Genomic DNA, 12,212 nt, shown 5'->3' on the forward strand with positions numbered 1-12,212 from the left:
TATGTAACATATCAATATTCTTCTTAAGTCTAAGTTATCATTTCGACTACATGAGTAAATATATGAGGAATATCCATGGTTTGCATATACATAAATGAGGGGGAATCTCAAGGTTTCCTCGAGGCTAGGGGGATGTAAGTTTATCACATGAGTTCAATAGAAGGGATTTTCTAAATCACTTTGTTATACATTTTTTATGTGTAGAAAAATATCATTTGGAGGGGATATTCACAAATTGAATAGAAAAAGGGCGTGTTTTGTTCATGGGAAATTCATAAATAAGTGGTTTCTTAAATGGGCCTTGAACATATGTGATAGGAAGGGTTTGTGCATGTGTATCACATTTGACCAAAAAAAGGTGCAACAATCTCTAATAAAAATGTAGTTCATGATTGAACAACATTGAAAAATGCATATATGGACCTTCAAGGTTGGATGAGCCTTGGTCTTGTGCCTTCTTTGCATATGTTGAGAGGTTTTACATTGAAATGTATTTAGGTGCTAGAAAGAAAGAAGCCTTTAAGTTGACATCTTTGATCATCATCAATCCCTTGTCTAGGATTGCAAGCATTGCTAAGTAGATTTTGAAGGTTGTCCTTTCTTAGATTTGTCTTAAACATACTAGGAAAACCTTGTACTTGAAACTTCAAAGCTCTAAATAAACATAGCTCTCTTTTAGGAGGAATATCAAATCTACTCTTGACTTTTTCCAATCTACCAAATGTGACAAAAGAAAAACCCAAGCCTGCATGGCATACACTAAATACATTCAAAACCTTTCTTTATTAACCTCTACATTTAAGAACAATGAAAAAAGATTTTCCCACATTAGAGATAGAAGAATTGGAGCTGCAAGGTAAGAAGGTTGTGGAAGGCAACCCCATCTAAGAAGCTTAACACCTTGTGTTGGAAGATATGCTTAAAGAAGTTGGCCGCCAAAGACAAGATAGCCAAATTCTTGAGGGTTGAGAGGAGGGCTTTAGGGCCAATGAGTCTATCCCTCACATCACGTGGTATTGTTGTATGGCTTATGCCATCATTTAGAAGAAGGTCAAGGATTGGGTTTGTGCACAGAGGACTCAACATTGATGTCAAAATGAAGACTGCTCTTTTTAGAGACAAAGGAAAGTTGGATGAAGAAGTATTGAAGATATGGAACTTAATTAGGGCAATAGTTCTTAGGGCTTTGTGGCACAATAGAAGCATTGTTGTAATCAGTATGGTTGCTAGGCTACCTAGTCACGTCTTTTTTGGAAAAGTAGTTAAAGAGATTTGTGGCCTCCTTAAGAAACTTAGGAAAAAAGACAATATGTACAAAGTCAACTCCAAGTTTCTTAAACATGTAGTCTTCTAAAGGCTTGTTTTGGGCATTTTATTTTCATCCTAGTAGCATCTATCATGATGCAAATGCAAATACCTCCTGACAACAATATCACACACACACACACACACACACACACACACACACACACACACACACACACACACACACACACACACACACACACACACACACACACACACACACACACACACACACACACACACACACACACACACACACACACACACACACACACACACACACACACACACACACACACACACACACACACACACACACACACACACACACACACACACACACACACACACACACACACACACACACACACACACACACACACACACACAGAGAGGAGAGGGAGGAGGAACTAAGGGAGGGATTGCTAATTATCGTACGAAAGAAAGGAGGGACTAAAGGAGGGGTTGCTAATGATCATACCAAAGGATGTACTACTAATGGTCTACTTGCATGAGCACATACATGGTTGCATTGATAGTTATATACCATAAATATCCACTTGCATTGGAGGTCTTTGTACTACCTTTCACGAATTCTAGAGAGTTGCATGTTTCTTCTAAAAATATCTCATATGTATTAGCATACGCATATGCTTCACCATAATTAGCTATTTATGTTAATCAATAGTTGTAAATTTCGAATGATAAATTAATCATTTGTGCTTTTTGTTTGTGTATGAGGACAATCTAATATGATATTTTGATGCTTCACTTATTATTTTACAAATATGCACTATGACCATGTGACATTGGAGCTGGGGATCATGCATCCTTGTTTTACAAGCACCTCAACACCCAAGCATGTGCTAATTAGTGCAAACCTTGTTGAATTCTTACTAAAAACATTAAAGAGCTTTAAATTTCCTTTTTTGGAAACCTTATAGGATTCAATGAGCTCTTACTCAAGTGTACTTTGATCTATTCTTTTTGTTGGCTTTATGTGTGGATAATTTGAAAGGAAATCTCAATATTTTCATTGTTCTCTCATAAACATATATTATGTTATTGTGAGAAATAATAAGAGAGGTTGACATATTGTTTGTATATTGCAAGATGCAAGTTTAAGGTTTGGAGTATAGTTAATGGGGAAGGTGTTGAGAGAGAGAGAGGGGGGGCGGGAGGGGGTTAACACCATCACTTTACATGCATTGTTGGGGGAGGATGAGTAACAAGTCATAAATTAAAGAATAAGATCAAACAAACAAGAGATATGAATACTATGAAAACAAATAGCCAAAACCTTTGACAAAATCATTATGAAAAAGTCCACACTATACGCTAAAACACTTCTTTATACAATTACTCAAATATTTTTTGTGATTGAGAATGCTATGTCCAAGGCAATAGCTTAGACAAACTCTTTATTAGAGGATAGATCAGACCCTATATTTTAGCTCAAAAGATTTATGAACAATAAATACAAAACTCTACCTACACAAACAATCTTGTGGGTCACTTAGAATAGTGTGGATGATGTGTATAGCCACTTAGATGCAAAACAACTCACACTCTCTTGAATACCTTGAGGAACACTAGAAAATCCCTACAAACAAACACCTAGAACAATAGGTCCCAAAAGCTTTAGATCTATCTACTTTTCTTCCTTATCCCGAGAAAACCTTTTAGGCGGGAAGGCACCCTTATTGAAGTGAGAAATACTATAGCTTCAGTTCTCTGAAGTTTAACCCTACAAAGTTTGAGTTATAGTTGCAAACTTACTCCTAATCAGTTCAATTCATGCTATTCCAAATATAGGTAAGTTCACTCAAGTATATGGCCTATTTTCTTCATGCTTTTACCCTACTTTTCATAGTGTTTGAGTTGAAGATCATTATGCTTTTCTCCTTATTGTCCTTCCTCTTTACCCCACATTGTTGATGGCACCCTTTTTGGATGTGTTTCCAGCCCACAAAAACCCTAAGAGGGCTACTTTTCTACTTGATGTTGGACATTACACTGCAGTTCACTTTTGCTGGAGGTGATGTTTCATGGATGTCCATGGTGCAGAAATGCGTGACCTTCTCCATTATAGAGGCCAAGTATGTTGTAGCCATTGAGGCTTGCAAGGAGGCAATCTAGTTAGGCCGTTTGGTTGTTGACCTTGGTATGACATTGCTATCCCTACACTACATTCAAATTCTCTGAGTGCTATCCAGTTAGCCAAGAATCCGATATTTCATGCGAAGATGAAACACATTGAGGTGAGGTATCACTTTATTCGGGAGGTCATTGAGAACAACACTGTTGATCTTGCCAAGATCTCGACTGAAAAATCCTGACGTCTTTCCTCATCCTATTGTACCTATGTACACGTACTTTTTTCTTTTTTCCCTCCTCACTGAGGCAGATTCCCCTTTAAGTGAGAGCTTGTTGGGGATAAAGGTGCCTCTGCCTAGCCACCCGTGTATTACTATATTGATAGTACACACGCTTGTACACTACAGGCGGCGGGCACCCATCACTATCACTTCATTCTTTATTCTTTCAATGACATTTGAATAAAGGGAAGGCTAGTCACACATTGTGACTATTGAAGTTCCCACATTTGGAGTCTCTCTCTCTCTTACTTATGCTCCTTCCACCATAGCTCCTGCTTCTGCTCGTGCTTCCACTTCTGCTCGTGCTTCCACTTCAGGGCTCACCTCCCTTTAGATATCCGAGTGTGTTTTGGAGATTTTTGTGGCATTTCACATTTATTTGGGAGTATTTTATGTGCAAAATGGCTAAAATTATGCATGATGCTTGTTAGAAGTTACATTTGTATGGTTCAAAGTAGAATAATGCAAAATAGACACTTTATTTTAATAGTGATTATTTGATAATATATTTCTAGGTTTCAATGCATTAGTGCACTTCATTCTAGTCTTTTAGGCTCTTCAATTGGCTTATCACACTAAAGAAAGTTGCAAATGTTAAAAACCTAGGACAAGGAGAAATGTACAACCCAAGAATAAGACCCTATACTATGTGGCCTAGCCATTGGTAAGCAAAATTTCATGATCATCAATAAGAGAGGCTTCACATGAGCTCAAAATCCAATGAAAAATGATCATGAGATCCGATGCAAATGAAATACCTCTCGAGTCTCCATGCAAGCCGAGAGAATGGATGGTTGCTTGAAAGTAATATATGTCTCATTTATTCATTGTCAACCCATTGAATTGAGCATGCATTGCTACTCTATCTTCTACCACCCCTTTGTGACCTAAATGTAAAAAAAGTTGCAAGTTAATCAATCATAACAGCTAGTCATGGTAATTTATTTTGGAGGACATTGTCAAACGAATTGTACACATGTGAATATATAACAACTCTAGTGGTCCACCTCTAGGTTCAATTGCACTAGCTTTTAGAGGTAATGGAGATTCAATCTCATGTGAATATATAATAGCTCAAGTGGTCCACCTCTAGGTTCAATGGCACTACCTTAGAGAGGTAATGGAGATTCAAGCTTATGTGAAGAAGCCCTAGCCTTTGAGGAAATTTAGGGTCGTGTTGCACCAAGCATTAGTGGGGTGAAGGGAACCCGCTTCCTCCTGCTAACATTATGTCATGCAAGTCATGCATAGAGGCATCAAGGGCCACCATAAACCTTGGAAGCCCTTGCTAACCCTTGTGAAAAAGGGAGTGTTAGCATCACTAATGTAGCGCCAAAGAAACCCACCGTCTTTTATTGGCTGATGTGCTTGTCCTTTCTCAAATGCACCAATTGGATAAATAACTGCTGGCAATGGACTTTAATGGCTGCAACCTTTCGAATAAATATGTTTGTGATGCAACCAAGGGCAACCACAAGTCTAACAGGGGAAGGCTAGTATCCTCAATACCCCCACAGGAGCTGGTGTGACCCAAGTCTTAGAGGTTTACGATGGTGCCATGCCTAGCTCGGGGGGGCGGGTCTTGCAAATTAGGCAAACAGAGTGTTTTCGGACTAGCTAAAAACTTGGGCCACCGCTCTTTGGAGAGTCAAGTCAAGACTATAGGCATGGCACTACCCTTAGATGACTCATAAAACCCAAAAGGCCACAAGGGGCATATGAGTCCACAATGGGCTTTAATGTGAGGTGGGCAAGCAACGTTGCATGATTGAAAGGTGGGCAGCCACCACCGTGGCACCATCCTCGTATTCTCTTTCCTTTCTGCTGCATATTTATGTATATAGAGAAGAATAAACTGATGTTCTCGTCCCAAGCTTTCATTGAGGCGGTCAGTGATTGCCTTTGGAGGCCCCTTAAAAGTCTTTGCAATTTTCCTGCCAAAAAACTATAAAAGAAATAGAAAACAGGCTGCTCGTGCCAGCAGCCCTGTCTGCTCATTATCTCCCACAAAAATACAATCTAAAAAAATAAATCCCTGATTTTCTTTTCCATCTCTATTTTTCTCTCCTCTCCTAAATTCCTGCTATTTCTCCTCCCAACTTTTCCTGTGTTTTACCAAACTCTGATCTCTCTCTATGCTTTTTCCTATATCCCTTTATTAAAAAAACCTGCAGGCTAAATATCTACTTTTTCTTATTCTATGTTAATATCTTCTCTGTCAAAAAAAAATCACCTTTGCTCTTTTGATTCCAATTCTCTGTAAATTTTTTTGGAAATAGTGAGATTATATGTTTAAAAAGCAGATGTAATTACTTCTATCTTTTTCCGATTTTCTACTATTAAAAAAATCCCCTTCTTGTCTTTTCATTCCAATTTTCTACTCCTGATTTCCTGAAAATTTCCCTTGAGTTTTTTTCCCCTATTTTCTATGCTAAAAGTTTGTATTGTCCTTTTTGTCCCTTCCCCCTTTCTCCAATCCAGCAGCAGCTGGAGTTTTCTGCCTCATCCTTTCACTGTCCAAGTCCTACTCAACAACACAATGTGAGAGAGACACCCTTAGCTGCATTGGCCCCATTAGCCTGCAGCCAAGTAACTGGGTTTTCATGGTTAAGCTGTGGTGACGGTGGGTGCCTAGACTGGGTTGGCCCCCCCATTCTCTCCGATTCTCTCTGTATGATCATCTTCATATCCTACTGAGCTAGTTACGTAAATCATCAGATAACCAGCCTTTGATAGTAGACCATCTGCTTAGCGCTCTCCTTCCCTGCCACCACCATGGAGAGCTCTCCTTCAGCTCCCCCTAGAAGGATCAGGCCTGAGGGTAGGCCTGTTCCAGACAGGCCTACCCTCAGAGCTTCCCATGGCAGGAAGCACAGTGATGTATCAGATGGAGCTAAGAGTGAGCCTCTGGTGAGGAGGAGCACAAGCAGGGGGAGGGAGAGAGGGACCGGCTCCATGCAAGAAGAAGTAGAAGCTGCTTCGGGTGCTTGGGATTGGCAAACCAGGAAGTGGGTTTCTCCTGCTGTGGCACAAAGCCAGAGGGAATTCTATCCCAAGGGAGCAGGGGTGAGCATGCATGCAAGTAAACAAGGAGGATGGGTCAGTGACCTGGAAGGGATCTCTGAGAATGAAGTGGCTGAGGAGCAGAAGAGGAGCCAGCAGACTGTAGCTAGAGTCAAAAGAGATGGCAAGGTCCTTGTGAGAAGCAGAAGAAGAGGGTACCAGGTCATTGATCTGCAAACAAGGAGGAAACTCACCCGCCGAGAGCATTTCCGAAGGCAAATGAACCTCAGAAGGAACTCTCTTGATTACCCTCCCAGGGCCTTCCCTCTCCTAAATTTGGAAGATTATCTGAAACAGAAGACCCCCCACATAGAGGAGGTGGATTCCCCTCCGGCTGTTGGCGTCCATCTCAGCTATGTGCAGGACAAGCCCAGGATGATGGTTCATCAGCAAAGGCTGGATTTTGCATGTGAGACTCCATTGAAGCTCAGTAATGCAAGCTACCCCCAACCTCGCGGGCGTCCCCAGTTCACAGTGCGTCTGTATGGTTCTGCAGATGAATTGGACGATGATTCTGATGCCTTTCATTCTGAAAGGTCAGGCTGTGGGATGTCTTGGCATTGGCCAAGCAGCCGTACAAGGAATGATAGCCATGTGGACTATGCTGGAAGCTGTTTTCCTGTCTCAAGGAGAAGAGATGGAAGGAAAAACAGGGTGGGTTACAGGTATTCTTCTGAGCGATCTGTCTCCTCTTTCGATTCTGATAGTGAGACCATCCCCCTCATGACAGAGCCAGAGCCATTCCACGAGTACAGTGATGATTTGGCCGCATCTTCCATGGAACTGGACACACCTCGCACACGCCGCTTCGAAGATTTGAGACTCAGGAAGTTTAGCAGATTCAAAGAAGATGGAAGGAACGGTATCACATACAACACGGCTGATGAATCCGGACAATCGGTGATCAGGAGGCAGAAGGAGGATGTTGACAAGCACAGAAGCCTGAGTCAAAAATACCGCCCAAAGTCTTTGAAGGATCTTATTGGGCAAAACATGGTTGTGGAGTCTTTGTCCAATGCCATACTGAGAAGTAAAATTGCTCCTGTATATCTATTCCATGGTCCAAGAGGGACCGGGAAGACATCAGCAGCTAAGATTCTCACTGCTGCTGTCAACTGCCTGTCCATAGAAGAGCTAAGACCTTGTGGACTATGCAAGGAATGTATGGCCTTCAACAAAGGTCAGAACTTCGATGTGAAGGAGGTTGATGCAGCAGCAAATAATGAAATTCAGAGCATGAGACTTCTCCTCAAGCATATCTCATTACCACCATCCACATCTCGCTACAAGGTTTTCATCATAGATGATTGCCACATGTTGACCGCTGAGGCATGGAACACCCTCCTGAAAAGCTTGGAGGAGCCGCCGGCTTATGTTGTTTTCATCCTCGTCACCACTGATCTTGACCAAGTACCTCGAACCGCAATTTCCCGGTGTCAGAAGTTTATGTTTCCTCGGATCAAAGAGGCCGACATTATTCTCAGGCTACGGAAGCTGGCCCTTTTGGAGAACGTGGAGATTGAGACGGAAGCACTGCAATTCATTGCTAGCCGATCAGATGGATCCTTTCGGGATGCAGAAACAATGCTCGATCAACTCAGCCTGCTTGGGAAGAGAGTCACTCTATCTCTAGTGCGAGAGATGGTGAGTTTCCTTATCAATAAGCTCCCCTCATGAAGTATGTTCTATGAAGAGAAAGATTGCTCTTCTCGAAAAAGGGTCTAAGTTTTTGCTGACAGTGTTACTTTGTCAATAGGTGGGCCTCATCCCTGATGATAAGCTTGCAAAGTTGCTTGAATTTGCCCTATCAGCCGATACAGTTAGTACAGTTAATACCATAAGGGAGTTGACTGATTCTGGAGCGGAACCACTTGCCCTTGTATCTCAACTGGCTATACTGATCACTGATCTTCTTGCGGGCAAAAACAGGCTAGCTGGATTCCTAACTCTGAAAGGTAAGCATGCGTTGATGTTGGTTGTTTACTTGTGCATTAGCTTTAATCATTCTCAGCAGTCTGAGCTGACCTATACTGATGAAAACGTTTAGTGAGGAAAGAAGAACAAGAAAGGCTGAGGCAAGCTTTGCGAATCTTATCAGAAGCTGAAAAGCAGCTACGGACTTGCAGCGATAGAACCACTTGGTTAACAGCTGCATTTCTGCAGTTTGCTTCCAATGACTCAGGGCCCCTAGGATCTTCATCTCTGGGCACCAGTGTCACTCAGAGTCCTGTTCTATTTCTTGACTCGAGCGAGAAGGAGGCAATGGACATGGTTTCAAGAAGGCCGTCTTGGGGGGGCGATTCACATTCCCCATTGCAATTAGAGTATAATCAAGGTGCAGGAGGCAAGGATGGAGAGGCTCTGCATAGGCGGATGAATAACCATAGTCATCATTTCTCTGGTCCCTTCACAGATAACAGGATCTATCCCTGTGACCAATCTCCACAGTCCAGCTCTTTTGCTGAAGGGAGAGAGTCAATCACTGGAACATGTCAGGCTTCGCCAGGAATCAATAAACTGGCTCAGAACAATGCCAGTGCAATGAGTCCATCTACTATGGACAACATTTGGAGAGAAGTCCTTCATGCTAGCCGCTCAAATGTGCTCAAGCAGCTTCTGCATAGAGAGGGGAAGCTGGTGTCCCTGTCTGTAACTGAAGGTAGCCTCTGCTGGTATCCAATCTTCCTTGCATTCTCTCTTTTGAAGTCAGATTTAGGATGACAGAGTACATGATTACCTGCATGTATCCATTGAATCATACATGGCCACAACATGTATTACATGTTCTGAAATCTATTGGTGCAAACTTTTTCAGCTCTTGCAATTGCTCGGTTGGAGTTCCGGTCTACTGAGAACAAAGCCATGGCTGAGAGGGCAAGACCAAACATCATTGATGCCTTTCAGCAGGCTCTCGGTTGCCCCGTGGAGGTGGACATCGCTTTGTCTTCTCATGGTGAAAGTAACTTTGCCTCCAGATCAGAAAGCCCATCTATGTCAAGGTTGGGAAGACATTCTAGTAGACCCAGCCTAATGGATCAGGACAGTAGAACTTTACAAGAACAAAGGAGAATTAGAAGCAGCAGCTCATTTAGAAGGTCATCAAATTCTTTCAGAAATGTGGCTCCCATCTCTTCAAGTCCCCGGTATCGTAATTTGGAGCACCGGAAGTCAAAGCAAAGCTTTGAACTGGAGAGCAACACTTTCAGTCGGAAGAGTATAGACACATCAAATAGAGATCATGATGCCATGGAAAGAGGCAAGCAAAATGAAGGAACTGGCCGAGCGTCTATGAAGCTAAGTAATCAGGCCATGGACAGTTCCAGCTCTGGTGTGCAGTTGCCTAACAATTCAAGTCATGTGAATGAATATGCAGAAGAGGAAGCTGTTTTGGATGATCCTAGGTATTCTGTATCTCCACATGGGAAGGACAATGACAAGGATGATGATGCAGAATATAACAGCTCGTAAGCATTTGCTTGAGCATCTTTATATTGTCTAGTGCAGATTGTAGTACTGTTCTTCTTACATGTGAACATGCAGGATAGAGTATCCCTTGGAGTTCTGATGTTTTCACTTTGTTCCATGCAGAGAATCAGAAACTCAAGAAGCTTCCGCTCCAAGTCTGTTATGCTGGAAGGGAGCCCGAGTCAACAATCACAAGGTGAACATTTGATTCAAACTCCTGATCGACTTTATCTTCCCTGCAGAGGAAAATACTTTTATCTTCATAATGCATACCCTGACCTCGAAGAATGTGTCCCACGTATGTCTCTAGTTAGCCAATCCCATGAAATAGTGAATACAGAAGTTAAGGGGCAATAAATAGTTCTATATATCAAGGGATTGGTCACATTGCAACTCTTAACCGACCAGCATATCTTTGGAAAATTTTAGACACGTTCTAAACATAACTTCTGTTGTATTCCGTGACAAGCATGGAAAAGGTACCTTACCGTAGCTTTTTGCAATTTGATACAAAGAACGAGCCACTATACTAAGAGCTTGTGTTATATAACTTTGGGGATAATCGTTTCTACCACCTAACTGTTGGAAGCTCTCTTTGATTAAACCGCAATGATGGTCTTTACAGGGAAAGCATCATGTTCTGAGGAGGAGGAGGAGAACAAGATTCTTGCTCAGACTTGTTCCATGTGCTAAAGAAGGGGGTGGCCAGAGCTAGATACAGTCTCATAACAAAGAAGGTCCAAGGAGGATGAAAAGGAAGTCCAAAAACCATCTTCAGCTTTCATCCTGGATTGGCCTGGTGCATGTCAAGGGTGTCTTTTGCAAGCACAGTATGAAACCCACATCACATCCCAGGGGTCAGTAGGTTTTCCCTGATTTTCCATCTTGCAAGTTGTACCATACAAATTTTGGAACAGCCTGGCTATTACAGGTATATATATATATATGTATATGCATCCACATTCCGCATTTAGTCTGACTGGATTGGGAAGCTTAAGAAGAAGCTACTTCGAGTCGGAATGATTGTTCCTTATTGCATTGCATAATTCTTACATGCAATGTCTGTAAATCTTCTATCTGCAAATGAGCAGGGACATGCTGCTCATTTTCCACTTCCCCCCAATCCCCCTCCCCCCACCCCAAAAATCACTTTGTGCCTCCTAGGCCCTCCCCTTTTATGATGGATGTATCTTTCTTCCTTGTGGTGTATCCACGTTCTTTTCGCTTATTTCCATTTTGCTCAATTATGACATGATCATACTCTCACTGAGTCTCTTAGACATTATTCACCTTGTGAAAGTTTTGCAGTGCCCTCCATATAAAATCATGCATGAACAATGTGTGCAGTTGTACCTTCGAAAATGCATGCCCCTTGACGCAATACACCCTTATCCTGACCATCAAGAATATAAATACCAAGGCGAAGGCAGAGGTAAAAGACATTCCTAGTACGCCTGTAAAGACCTATCCATCTCATGAAATTAAACATATGACCAGTAGTATTATGTTGGGGGTCTCAAATGTCCAAGTTGAAAACAAAGCCCCATACCTGGATGGCAATTGGGCTTGAAATGACAAGACGGGTATATACTTTTCTTATGTTCTGCTCCACCTAGTGGAGGTGAGGTACGGAAAGCAAATACTCTTTCTCAAGGACAGACGCAAAAGCCAGAACCCTTATAATGTTGAAATAATGAGAACAGAGGGGTACAGTGATGATGTTATTAATACATGTATCACCAGTGTGCCAAATTAAGGACTTGCGCACAATCAAGTGACACAAATATTGCAACACCCCTCTCAAGGTCAATTTGGGCAGATGAGAGCTTGAATGTAAGTTGAGAAGTTTGGAAAATTGGAGGGAGTGAAAATCACACCCTCCCCTGTGCAAGGGTGGAGCTTCTCCCTCAACTCTCAATGTACATAATTATTGGCAATAATATTGTGCCTTACATGTACATGCTTTTTTCTTTTTAAATCCTGTCATTGTGCCTTCCCTAG

The 12,212-nt window shown here is 41.9% G+C and overlaps 1 protein-coding gene across 1 annotated transcript; it reads left to right on the forward strand.

The window, feature by feature from the left end:
* Positions 1 to 6,171: 6,171 nt before the first annotated feature.
* Positions 6,172 to 11,409, forward strand: LOC148009814 (protein STICHEL-like 4). Its single transcript, XM_087672524.1, has 6 exons — positions 6,172 to 8,390; positions 8,503 to 8,701; positions 8,794 to 9,405; positions 9,562 to 10,210; positions 10,335 to 10,407; positions 10,837 to 11,409. Exons 1-6 carry the CDS (start codon positions 6,459 to 6,461, stop codon positions 10,924 to 10,926), a joined length of 3,555 nt encoding a protein of 1,184 aa, XP_087528650.1. The 5' UTR covers positions 6,172 to 6,458; the 3' UTR covers positions 10,927 to 11,409.
* Positions 11,410 to 12,212: the final 803 nt, after the last annotated feature.

This window comes from Lygodium microphyllum, chromosome 30 (assembly GCF_053477565.2).
Source record: "Lygodium microphyllum isolate KBCC chromosome 30, Lygodium_microphyllum_v1.1.10, whole genome shotgun sequence".
NCBI classification, from domain to species: domain Eukaryota; kingdom Viridiplantae; phylum Streptophyta; class Polypodiopsida; order Schizaeales; family Lygodiaceae; genus Lygodium; species Lygodium microphyllum.

Excerpts from the sequence above, each read along its gene's own strand:
- LOC148009814 (XM_087672524.1), top strand. The coding sequence starts at position 6,459 with ATGGAGAGCTCTCCTTCAGCTCCCCCTAGAAGGATCAGGCCTGAGGGT. Across the intron at positions 10,211-10,334 it reads GATGCAGAATATAACAGCTC|AGAATCAGAAACTCAAGAAG; the intron begins GTAAGCATTTGC and ends TGTTCCATGCAG. Across the intron at positions 10,408-10,836 it reads CCCGAGTCAACAATCACAAG|GGAAAGCATCATGTTCTGAG; the intron begins GTGAACATTTGA and ends TGGTCTTTACAG.